A 12,930-nucleotide genomic window follows, 5' to 3' on the forward strand; every position below is an offset into this window, starting at 1 on the left:
GCCAAGCTTCCTTGGATCCCTTGGCCTCTGACGTTCTGAAGAAGCCTACCATGGGGAACCTTATCAAATGCCTTACTAAAATCCATGTAAACCACATCCACCACACTGCCCTCATCAATCTTCCTGGTCACCTCCTCAAAGAACTCTATCAGGCTTGTGAGGCAAGATCTTCCCTTCACAAAGCCATGCTGGCTGTCCCTAATCAATCCATGATTCTCAAGGTGTTCATAAATCCTATCCCTTAGAATCCTTTCTAACAGCTTACCCACCACAGACGTGAGACTCACCAGTCTATAATTCCCTGGCCTATCCCTGTTACCTTTTTTGAACAAGGGGACAACATTTGCAACCCTCCAATCCTCCGGCACCACCCCCCGTAGACAACGAGGACTCAAAGATCCTTACCAGCGGTTCAGCAATCTCCTCCCTAGCCTCTCGAAGCAGCCTGGGGAAAATCCCATCAGGCCCTGGAGATTTATCTGTCTTAATATTATTTAACAACTTCAACACATCCTCCCTCTTGATATCAACAACCTCGAGAACATTACCCCTACCAGCACTCCCTTCCGCATCATCAAGACCCCTCTCCCTGGTGCCCACTTCCACCGCCTCCAGGCAAATTCTCCCACCTTTGTCCTTAATCGGACCTACCTTCACCCTAGCCATCCTCCTACCCTTCACGTACTTGAAAAAGGCCTTGGGATTTTCCTTAACCCTACTAGCCAAAGCCTTTTCATGTCCCCTTCTAGCTCTCCTCAGCCCTTTCTTAAGTTCCTTCCTTGCTACCCTATATTCCTCACGGGCCCTATCTGAACCTTGCTGCTTATACCTCATGTATGCTACCTTCTTCTCCCTAACAAGTCGTTCCACCTCTCTCGTCACCCACAGTTCCTTCACCCTGCCATTCCTTAAGTTAGTTTGGGCACCCTGCATGGTCAGTACTTAGTAACACCCCCTTTGGCAAGTATCACAACTTGTAAATGCTTTCTGTAGCCAGCTAAAGTCTTTCAATTCTCGTTTGGGGGATTTTCACCCATTCTTCCTTGCAAAAGGCTTCTAGTTCTGTGAGATTCTTGGGCCGTCTTGCATGCATTGTTCTTTTGAGGTCTATCCACAGATTTTCGATGATGTTTAGGTCAGGGGACTGTGAGGGCCATGGCAAAACCTTCAGCTTGTGCCTCTTGAGGTAGTCCATTGTGGATTTTGAGGTGTGTTTAGCATCGTTATCCTGTTGTAGAATTGATCCTCTTTTCATTTACAGCTTTTTTTTTACAGACAGTGTGATGTTTGCTTCCAGAATTTGCTGGTATTTAATTGAATTCATTCTTCCCTCTACCAGTGAAATGTTCCCAGTGCCACTGGCTGCAACACAAGCCCAAAGCATGATCGATCCATCCCTGTGCTAAACAGTTGGAGAGGTGTTCTTTTCATGAAATCCTGCACCCTTTTTTCTCCAAACATACCTTTGCTCATTGTGGCCAAAAAGTTCTATTTTAACGTCATCAGTCCACAGGACTTGTTTCCAAAATGCATCAGGCTTGTGTACATGTTCCTTTGCAAACTTCTGACACTGAGTTTTGTGGTGAGGACGCAGGAAAGGTTGGAGAAAAAAGGGTGCAGGATTTCATGAAAAGAACACCTCTCCAATTGTTTAGCATAGGGGTGGATCGATCATTCTTTGGGCTTGTGTTGCAGCCAGTGGCACGGGGAACATTTCACTGGTAGAGGGAAGAATTAAATACCAACAAATTCTGGAAGCAAACATCACACCATCTGTAAAAAAGCTGAAGATGAAAAGAGGATGGCTTCTACAACAGGATAACGATGCTAAACACACCTTAAAATCCACAATGGACTACCTCAAGAGGCACAAGCTGAAGGTTTTGCCATGCCCCTCACAGTCCCCCGACCTAAACGTCATCGAAAATCTGTAGATAGACCTCAAAAGAGAAATGCATGCAAGATGGCCCAAGAATCTCACAGAACTAGAAGCCTTTTGCAAGGAAGAATGGGTGAAAATCCCCCAAACAAGAATTGAAAGACTCTTAGCTGGCTACAGAAAGCATTTAGAAGCTGTGATACTTGCCAAAGGGGGTGTTACTAAGTACTGACCATGCAGGGTGCCCAGACTTTTGCTTCGGGCTCTTTTCCTTTTTTTTTGTTATTTTGAAACTGTGAAAGATGGAAATAAAAAAGTAATCTTGCTTAAAATATTAAAGAAATTTGTCGTCTTTAACTTTATGCCTTTTGGAAATCAGATCATCTTTTATTCACTTAGCTATTCACAGTAACAGAAATTTTGACCAGGGGTGCCCAGACTTTTGCATGCCACAGTGAGTGCCAACATTTGAACCAAGCCATTATAAATGCTTTAAATGATAATTTCCCCAAGTGGTGTGTTTGGATGTGTAAGTTGGACTAAGTTCCCCATGGGGTATGCAAGTTGAACTTTGTTCACAGAATGAGAAACTTTAATTTAAAAAAAAATCAAACTGTAGGCAGTGTGATTTTCTTTAAGGATATAATGAGCTTTGATCTCATTAACAGAAAACATTTGTAGAACGTGGTGACTTGGAAAGTTTGTTTCAAAAAGTGGCTTGTGTTAGCTCACTTCCACCTCATTTTAGGTTGTTCATCATCATTTGTATTGTTCAAGTAACCATTCAACTTACACTCATATAATGTTTTCAGCGTAATAGACATTTTTGTTGTATATCTTTTGAGGAACTCACTTAATGTTGTAATTTGTTGAAGGAGATGATGAAATAACAGGAGAGAAAGAAGAAAATGAAGACTTGAATTTCAATGAAGACCTTGTCTGTCCACATGGTAAGTAGGAAGTGTTCAATGCAGTGACATTCTTATAAACTTTCCTCTTTAATTCAGAGCCATTTCTTGTCCTATTAGGTTGCCTTGTTTCTTCATACTTCTGTTCAGGTATTTTATGTGGTAACTTGCTGGGTGTGACAGTTGATGATGGTGTGATGAAACAACGTATTTGCTACCTGAATGAAGCATATTTCCTTAACCAATGAGAATTATGGGTTGACAACACAAACAAGCAGGCGGAAGCTGTATTAAAGTGGGTGAGTTAGAGTCGAAAGGAAAAGAACAATTCAGTTAGAGAGAAATAAGACAAAATGGAAAAGTAAGGAAAACAGAATCAGCAATTATCCAATCAAAATTGTGCTTCATGCTGCTAATTACCAGAGTTTAAGTTTAATTGACAGTTAATGTCAAAATTAGCAGGTCCTTAGGGCGATTATCCCTGCTCGTATTTCATATATATTCGTCCCTTTTTTCATTACCCTTCCTAAGACTACTTGTCCTGTCATTATGCCCGCTTTCATTCTTCTGATTCAGATGCTTTCATCCTTCCCTGTACCACCACCCACCCCACCATCCAACTGCCCCATCCTTCTCACTCTGACCTTCCCATCCAGCAGACCCATGGGTAAATTGGCCTTGCCTTCCTTCCTGTTACATTCACCCCTCCAAGCACTGACCCAGAGAACTAGCAAGTTAGCTATCTCCACCTCTCTCCCCAATGCCATTGAGAATAGGCAATTCAGACAAACTGCATTTGCTGCAAATCTGAATCAAAAATAAATGCTGGAAACAATCAGCAGGTCAGGCAGCATCTCTAGAAAGAGATTGGACCAAGTCTCTCTGACGTGGAAAGTTGACACTGTTTCTCTTTCCACAGATGCTGTCTGAACTGCTGAGTGTTTCCAGCACTTTCTGTTTCTGATGACCTTGAGAAAATCATTCATTTATGAAATAGGGTTTTTCCATCTATGAGCTTATTGTGGAAATTGCATTGAGATTGTGACCTTAACAAAAATAAACCATTTGAAGGATGATGGCATCTTTCTGAAGACAGCAAATGTAGTCCCCCCTTTTCAAGAAAAACAGCAGGGAAAAACCTAGTAATTATAGACCTGCGAACCTCTCATCAGTGGTAGGGGAGAAACAATTCTAAGGGAGAAGATTAATGATCACTTGGAAAGGCAGAGACTAATCAGGACGACCAACATGGCTTTGTCAATGACAGAGCCTGTCTGACCAATTTGATTGAATTCTTTGAAGAAGTAACAAAGTGTATCAATGAGGGCAGGGCAGTTGACGTGGTTTACATCGACTTTAGTAAAGCCTTTTACAAAGTCCCACGTGGGAGACCGGTTCAAAAGGTCAGGGCCCATGAATTCCAGGGCAAGTTGGCAAACTGGATCCAGAATTGGCTTGGCAATAGGAGACAGGGTGATGGTAAAGGGTTGTTTTTGCAATTGGATACCTGCTGCTAGTCTCGCAGGATTTGTGTTGGGATCCTTGTTGTTTATATGACTTGAATGTGGATGTGGGAGGCACGATCAGTAAATTTGCGGATGACACAAAGATTGGCGGAGTTGCTGATAGTGTGGAAGGTAGTCTTAGGCTGCAGAGAGATATCGATATTTTGGTGAGATGAACTGAGAAATGGTTGATGGAGTTCAATTCAGGCAAATGTGAGCTGATGCATGTTGGGAGCACTAATCTTGAGCTTGGTTGTCTGGTCAACCTTTTTACTCCTAATGTTTGTCTAGTATTGATAGGGAAATTACTGAAAATTATCAGGGGAAATTTAACTCTCATTTATAAAGGCATGAGTTAATCGAGAACATTGATTTTACAATTTTATTTATTACAATCAGAGTTATTACAATTCATGCCTGACTGCATTAAATTATTTAATGGGGTTTGATCCACGCAGTGTAATGATGTTGGATAGGTGGATTTTCAAAAGGCTAATGCAAGGTAAATACTGACTGGCTACCTTCAAATTATTGAACCTGTGAAAATAAAGGGAAAGTGGTTGTATGAATATAGAATAGTCTTGGTGACAGGGAGCAAAAGGCATTGGTGGATGGATGTTTCCCAAACTGGGAGTTTGTTTGCAATGAGGTTCCCAATGAATCAGTTTTGCATACATTGCTGTTAACAATTTTTGTTAATGACAATGCTTCAGTGTGGTGAGCAAAATTATAAAGTTGAAGATGGTGTAGGGATAATAAGAAAAAATGATGGTATATAATAGTGATGAGGATATTTGTATGTGCCAGAATGACATTCACAAATGAAATGAATTGAAGACTTCCAGGTGGAGTTGAGTATGAGGAAGTGTTAAATGATTTATCATGGGGAAAACTAATGTGGAAAGAAAGCAGGGAACTGATATGATTTTGAAGTTGTAAATTAACAAGAAGGCCAGAATGGCTATTTATACAAATCCTTAAAGGTGGCTGGGCAGGTTGATAAGGTGATTAGAAAGCGCTTAAGATTATTTTGGTTAACAGAAGTACAGGATATGAAAGCAAAGAGATCCTGCTACAGCTTCAGAAGTGACTATTTGGACTTTGGAAGATGCATTGTATCTGGTTCTGGAGACCACCCTTTGGAAAGGATGTGGGGAGGTTTATCAGGATATTACTGTGGGCAAGGGACTTTAGTTAGAAGAACTCAGAAAAACTGGTATTGTTCTCCTTGAAGCAGAGAGGTTTAAAAGGCAAGTTTTCAAGATGGTGAGGTTTCGTTAAAGTCAAAAAGGAAAAGCAGTCCCTCTAGTAAGAGGTTCTGTATAGTTGGAAGTCATGGATTTAAAAATTGTCTGCAAATGATCCAGTCACAAAATATTTTACTTTGCTGTTGGAAGCTGGCATCTGAAAAGGTGATTGAGCTGATGATGGAATGGAATTGAACAAGTAATTGATAATGGGTTATGGTGTAGGATTAAGTATGACTGCTCCTTAAAAGAGACGAGATGTATGTGATAGGATGAATAACCTTCATCTGTGCTGTGAGAGACTTGAGTAGCAAATGACGAGACCATTTAGCGTGAACTACTTTTTATGAGGGTAGTCTGTTCAGTCCAATTTTTGTAGGAGGTCACTGTAAGAGGAAATTAGAGCAAGTTTCTTCCTTCACCTGTAAACAAAAATGATCTTGTAGTATCGTTTTCAATTTCTGCTTTGAAAAGTAGCTTTGGGTTATTGTAGACGTATAATTGCTTAGAATGGACTAAGTCATTAATAGAAATATTCCTTGGTAATTGAGAATTGGTCTGTAGTACTAGTGAAAGACTAGGCAATCTTCTGGCTTGGCATCCCCAGCAGTGGGTTTTATCCACCAAGAGCTGTGTATGAAGTTCAGGTATGCTGCCGTTGGTTTTTAAATATCAGCAGTTAGTACATCACATATTAAAATGTGTGGTTTTTCCAGTCATATAAATTAATGATATACTGTAGGTGGGTGATTTTGCAATGGTAATGCCACTCAATGAGAAGTGGTGAGATGCCCTCTTGTTGAACATGATCAGTGTTTGGCACTCATAAACGGCATGTCACATTTCTATCTCACTAGTCCAAACCTGAACGTTATCCATGTCCTGGATGCAGGCATAGGTTGCTCCATGTCTGAGGAGTTGACAATGAAACTGAATTGTCAGCAAACATGCTTGTCGAAGGAGTCATTGTTGAAACAGCTGAAGATGCTTGGGCCTAGGATATCACACCGTGGAGCCTCTGCACCCATGTCCCGGAACAGAAATGGCTGCATTCCAAGAACTACGAGTATACTATTAAGATTCTAGGTATGACGCCACATGGAGCATTTGCCTTTGATTCCCACTGACTTCAATTTTACCAGGGCTTTTGATATCTCACACTGTCAAAAGGTTTATTGATGATGAGGTGGGAACTTTCATTCCATGGTGACATCCAATCTAGTTTTCAGATATACATCAGGTAACTGTGTTGATGATCTGTTTTTGATTAGTTTAAGATTGTGACCTTGTGACATGTAACATAATGAAAGCTACGATGTTTCTAGAGTGATAAGCTGAACAGTATAGAATTTCCGTACAAGACTTGAAGATTTTAAGGATCAGAGAAACCTCTGTGTTTGCAATTTAACAGAATGAACAAAAAGATTGAATAATTTACAAATCTTTTTAATAGGTGACTTATGCACATCTGAAACTGAAAGAAGACTCGTTTCTGATGAAACCTGGCATAGACTAAAGGCTTATTTCCCCAAATCACCAGAGTTCATACATTATCACTCGCCTTGTGTCCAGTGTCAGGTAATAGCTGTACATAGTTTTTTTAAAACTTCACTTTGATTGTAATAAACGAAATTGTAAAATTATTTCTTTCTTGCACAGTGAGATGGATACTTCCTTAGAACAGAACAACAAAATTCAACAGTTTTGTTAGATTGGAATCCGGTTACATGATATTATCAGTTACACAATTGAAAAAAATGTCCTTGATTGAAGCATGGTAATGTCTATTTTCAGATCATTTTGAATCAGAAAATGTTATATGCTGGCCTCTGTCCTCTCCACCTACCATATTCCTCTCTTGATGGGGTCAAGCATACAATCAGAACAGAGGATACTTTACCACCTTTCACAAACCAGCTTCACTACAATGTTTCCGGTATCAGAATCTCTCTGTGTCTACCCCTCCCCAAAACCTCCCATAAGGATGCCAGTATAGTGCTCACAGTACAAGTTCAATACAAGTTTAACATAACTCCCCATTTTTCTCCCAATGGAAATGAGTTTTTTTTTATCTTATTAGCCGAAGTGTCTACTTTGCCATGTGTATCTGTAGCCTTGGATTCCTTTGCCTTTGTGCTCTTCTTTCTTCTATGAAGTATGTGGCCTCAAGTTTCCCATTCATGTGTCAATTGCCTTCAGGGACTATACACTCCACATATTTTCAATCCCTTTGTGTCAGGGTGGATTAGGGAAATCCTGTCCGCTAGCTCATCCCAGAGGCTACTTCCAGCTTTCCAATTCATCCTCGTGAACTGAATGTCGAGCATCTGAGGCTGGTAAATCTGGGTATGTACCTTGCAGGTCCAATCCCTGGATAACTTGTATCACAGTCTTAAATGGTTGACCTGTCCCATATTCACAATCTTCCCTAATGTGTTCTCTTGTCTCATCCTGAGTTACCATATGCTGGGCACACTCAATATCTTGAGGTAGCCAGTCTAGAGCTGCCCTATCCAAACAAAACAGCAGGTAATACTTTTTATGCAGTTTCATAAAAACCTTCCAGTGCAGCTGAGGTGACCTTACATGTCATTTCCCCATTTAAGGCTTTCCAAATCTCTTGTGACTTCCCTTAAAGGGTGTGTACATATCTGGTGCTCCCCCATCCCTGGTGTTGTTTTCATGTTCCTTGTTGGATGCATTACTCCTTGCTTTGCGCTACATTTTTCCATTCATCTTCCACAGTTCGCTTCTAGCTTTTCCCATCGCATGTCTAAAACATTCCCGTCCTTGATAACCCCTGTCATGGATGGATCATGCCTCAGTATTTTTATCTCCTCTTCCCTTTAGGAATGGTCAGCGTAGGCACCTTTGGTTATTCTTGCAGCATCTAGACAGCAGCCTTTGAATTATTGCACTCCTGAGATGCTCGGTTATTTTCTTCCTGTTCATTATCCACCTCTTCCCATAATTTACTGCACTAGAGAGAAGCAGAGAAGGTTCACCAGGATGATGCCTGGATTGGATGACTTTTGTTATGGGGAGAGATTGGATAGGCTGAACTTGTTTTCCCTGGAGGAAAGAAGACTTGGGGTGGGTGACCTGATGGAAGTATATAAGACTATGAGAAGCATGGAGACATTCAATCTTTTTCCCGTTGTATGGTTATCAAAAACAAGAGGGCATAGGTTTAAGGAGAGAGAAAGGAGCTTTAAAGGGGATTTGAGGGGAAAGTTTTTTTTTTACGCAGAGAGTGGTTGGTATCTGGAACTCTCTGCCAGAGGAGGTGGTGGAATCCGATTCAATCGCTACATTTAAGATACATTTAGACAGACACTTGAATAGGCACGGCATAGAAGGATATGGATGTAATGCGGGCAAGTAGGAATAGTGTTGGTGGGCAAAAGGATTGGCCAAAGGACCGTTTCTGTTTCTATGACATTTTATCTTAACTGCCTACTTCTGACTAATGGTAACTACTCTCAGAAGTTCTATCCAGTCTGAACAACCAGAAGGCACAGACTTAAAGTGAGGAGTAAGAGGGTTAGAGGGGTATGAGGAAAAATGGCTCCTCCCAGAGGGAGGTGGCAATGTGTACACGCTGCATGAGAAGCTGGTCGAGGCAGGCACTTCCTCAATATTTAAAATGTTTTCTGGACAAGTATTTGTATCGCCAAGGCATAGAAGGCTACAGACCAAGTGCTGGTAAATGGGATAAGTGCTTGCTGGTTGGCATGGACATAAGGGCTGAGGGACCTGTTTCTGTGCTGAATGACTCCAGGACTCCAATTCTTTTATCAAGCTTTCTGTTTCTGCAAGGTTGTCCCACAGCTTGACATCCTTTTCCTTTTAACGTTTCAAACTTGCCTGCAACGTTTCATCCTTCTCCTGATGTTTTCATATTAACTGCCATGTTTTTGTCTATATGCTAATAACCACACAAATCTTATTCATTTTGATTTTCCTTGGTCTTAAGAGTTTCCTCCCATTTCTCAGTCTCTTTGACAGTCAGACATACCGATAATGGCACGTACCCATTCCTCTTTCAATGCTAATTCCTTCCACAGTTATGGCTCCACCTTAGCATCTAATTTCTCCCGATCAGGGCCAACTTTGGGTATCACTCTGTAGGTAGACCTCCCTAATACCTAGAATCTGTGTTCAGCTCTGAATGAAAGCTTGCTGCTTAACAAACAACTTTGTAAAAAATTTTTTATTGAAACTAAGTAACACTGCAACTACTATAATATAAAGTACTGCAAATAATGCAGGAAACTATAAAAGGAATGTACAGTATGAAATTGTATGATAAGAAACACTGCAAAATATAATAAAGAACAAAGCACTGGTGCAGCTTTTGTACTCAAGATTTTACACAAATTTTAACTTTGAATGGTAACTGTAACTTCAGTGGCAGTGTAATTCACTCTTAACTTTGATTCTGGACAGTATTCATCACAATGACTGCAGAAAGAAAGTTCTCCCTTATGCAGACAGATTGATCAGTCATGTCCACTATTTCCCTGCAAATTGTCCTAGTTCAACACCAAATCCCACCACCCCTTTTCCTTATGGAATAAAAATCAAGCCAGCATCAATTAGAACATAGAACAATTACAGCACAATTCAGGCCTCTTGGCCCACAAAGCTGTGCTGAACATGTCCCTACCCTAGAAATTACTAGGCTTACCCATAGCCCTCTATTTTACTCAGCTCCATATACCTATCCAACAGTCTCTTGAAAGACCCTATCGTATCTGTCTCCACCACCATCTCCGGCAGCCCATTCCACACACTCACCACTCTCTGAGTAAAAAAACTTACCCCTGACATCTCCTCTATATCTACTCCCCAGCACCTTAAACCTATGTCCTCTTGTGGCCACCAATTCAGCCCTGGGGAAAAGCCTCTGACTATCTACCCTATCAATACCTCTCATCATCTTATATACCTCTATCAGGTCCCCCCTCATCCTCCGTCTCTCCAAGGAAAAAAGGCCGAGTTCCCTCAACCTGCTTTCATAAGGCATGCTCCGCATTCCAGGCAGCATCCTTGTAAATCTCCTCTGCACCCTCTCTATGGCTTTCACATCTTTCCTGTAGTGAGTCGACCAGAACTGAGCACAGTACTCCAAATGGGGTCTGACCGGGGACCTATATAGCTGCAACAATACATCTCGGCTCCTAAATTCAATTCTATGATTGATGAAGGACAATACACCATATGCCTTCTTAACCACAGAGTCAACCTGCGCCGCCACGTTGATCGTCCTATGGACTCGGACCCCAAGATCCCTCTGATCCTCCACACTGCCAAGAGTCCTACCATTAAGACTATATTCCGCCAACATATTTGACCTACCAAAATGAACCACTTCACACTTATCTGGGTTGAACTGCATCTGCCACTTCTCAGCTCAACTCTGCATCCTATCTATATCCCTCTGTAACCTCTGACAGCCCTCCAAACTATCCACAACACCTCCAACCTTTGTGTCATCCGCAAACTTACTAACCCACCCCTCCACTTCCTCATCCAGGTCATTTATAAAAATCACAAATAGTAAGGGTCCCAGTACAGATCCCTGAGGTACACCACTGGTCACCAACCCCCACTCAGAGTACGACCCCTCAACAACCACTCTTTGCCTTCTGTGGGCCAGCCAGTTCTGGATCCACACTGCAATGTCCCCTTGGATCCCATGTCTCCTCACCTTCTCCATAAGCCTCGCATGGGGTACCTTATTAAACGCCTTGCTGAAATCCATATACACTGCATCTACTGCTCTCCCTTCATCGATGTGCTTAGTCACATCCTCAAAAAAAATCAATCAGGCTCGTAAGGCAGGACCTGCCCTTAACAAAGCCATGCTGACTATTCCTAATCATATTATACCTCTCCAAATGTTCATAAATCCTGCCTCTCAGGATCTTCTCCATCAGCTTACCAACCACTGAGGTAAGACTCACTGGTCTATAATTTCCTGGGCTATCCCTACTCCCCTTCTTGAAAAAGGGAACAACATCTGCAACCCTCCAATCTTCCGGAACCTCTCCCGTCTCCATGGACGACACAAAGATCATCGTCAGAGGTTCCGCAATCTCCTCCCTCGCTTCCCACAGCACCCTGGGGTACATCTCATCCGGTCCCGGCAACTTATCTAACTTGATGCTTTCCAAAAGTTTCAGCACCACCTCTTTTCTAATATCTACATGCTCAAGCTTTTCAGGCCACTGCAAGTCCCCACTACAATCACCCAGATCTTTTACCGTGGTGAATACTGACGTAAAGTATTCATTAAGTACCTCTGCTATTTCTTCCGGATCCATACACACTTTCCCACTGCTGCACTTGATAGGCCCTATCCTTTCGCATTTCATCCTCTTACTCTTCACATACTTGTAGAACCCCTTGGGGTTTTCCTTAATCCTGCCCACCAAGGCCTTCTCATGTCCCCTTCTGGCTCTCCTAATCTCTTTCTTAAGTTCCTTCCTTTTAGCCTTGTACTCTTCCAGATCTCTAACATTACCTAGCCCTCTGTACCTTTTGTATGCTTCTCTTTTCCTTTTGACTAGATTTATTATAGCCTTCATACACCACGGTTCCTGTATCCTATCACGACTCCCCTGTCTCATCGGGACATGTCTGTTCAGAGCTCCACACAAATATCCCCTGAATATTTGCCACATATCTTCTGTACTTTTCCCAGAGAACATCTGTTCCCAATTTAATCTTCCAATTTCCTGCCTGAGAGCCTCATAATTCCCTTTACTCCAAGTAAACACCTTGCTAGCCTGTCTGTTCCTATCCCTCTCTAGTGTTAACGTAAAGGAGATAGAATTATGATCACTATCACCAAAATGTTCACCCACTGAGAGATCTAACACCTGACCAGGTTCATTTCCCAATATCAAATCAAGGACAGCCTCTCCTCTTGTAGGTCTATCTACATACTGTGTCAAGAACCCTTCCTGAACATACCTAACAAACTCCATCCCATCTAAACCCCTCACTGTCTGGAGATGTCAATCGATGTTGGGGAAATTAAAATCCCCCATCACAACAACTCTGTTACTCTCACACCTTTCCAGGATCTGCTTCCCTATCTGCTCCTCAATAACCCTGTCACTATTGGGCAGCCTATAAAAAACACCCAGTAAAGTTATCGACCCCTTCCTGTTCCTAACCTCCACCCACAGAGACTCCTTAGACAATCCCTCCACAATGTCCACCTTTTCTGCAGCCGTGACACTATCTCTGGTCAACAGTGCCACTCCCCCACCTCTTTTGTCTCCCTCCCTGTCCTTCCTGAAACATCTAAAACCCGGCACTTGAATCAACCATTCCAGCCCTGGAGCCATCCAAGTCTCCGTAATGGCCACCACATCATA

At 42.0% G+C, this 12,930-nt stretch overlaps 1 protein-coding gene across 2 annotated transcripts in view; it reads left to right on the forward strand.

The window, feature by feature from the left end:
- The window catches only part of usp48 (ubiquitin specific peptidase 48), a 133,010-nt gene that overhangs the window by 92,359 nt on the left and 27,721 nt on the right, over positions 1–12,930 (forward strand). For both annotated transcript variants that reach the window (XM_052039261.1, XM_052039262.1), the window contains exons 15-16: positions 2,755–2,829; positions 6,993–7,117. In XM_052039261.1, the coding sequence (XP_051895221.1) occupies positions 2,755–2,829; positions 6,993–7,117 (200 nt within the window). The remainder of the gene's footprint in view (positions 1–2,754; positions 2,830–6,992; positions 7,118–12,930) is intronic.

The sequence above is a fragment of the Pristis pectinata genome, chromosome 26 (assembly GCF_009764475.1).
Source record: "Pristis pectinata isolate sPriPec2 chromosome 26, sPriPec2.1.pri, whole genome shotgun sequence".
Taxonomy (NCBI): Eukaryota; Metazoa; Chordata; class Chondrichthyes; order Rhinopristiformes; family Pristidae; genus Pristis; species Pristis pectinata.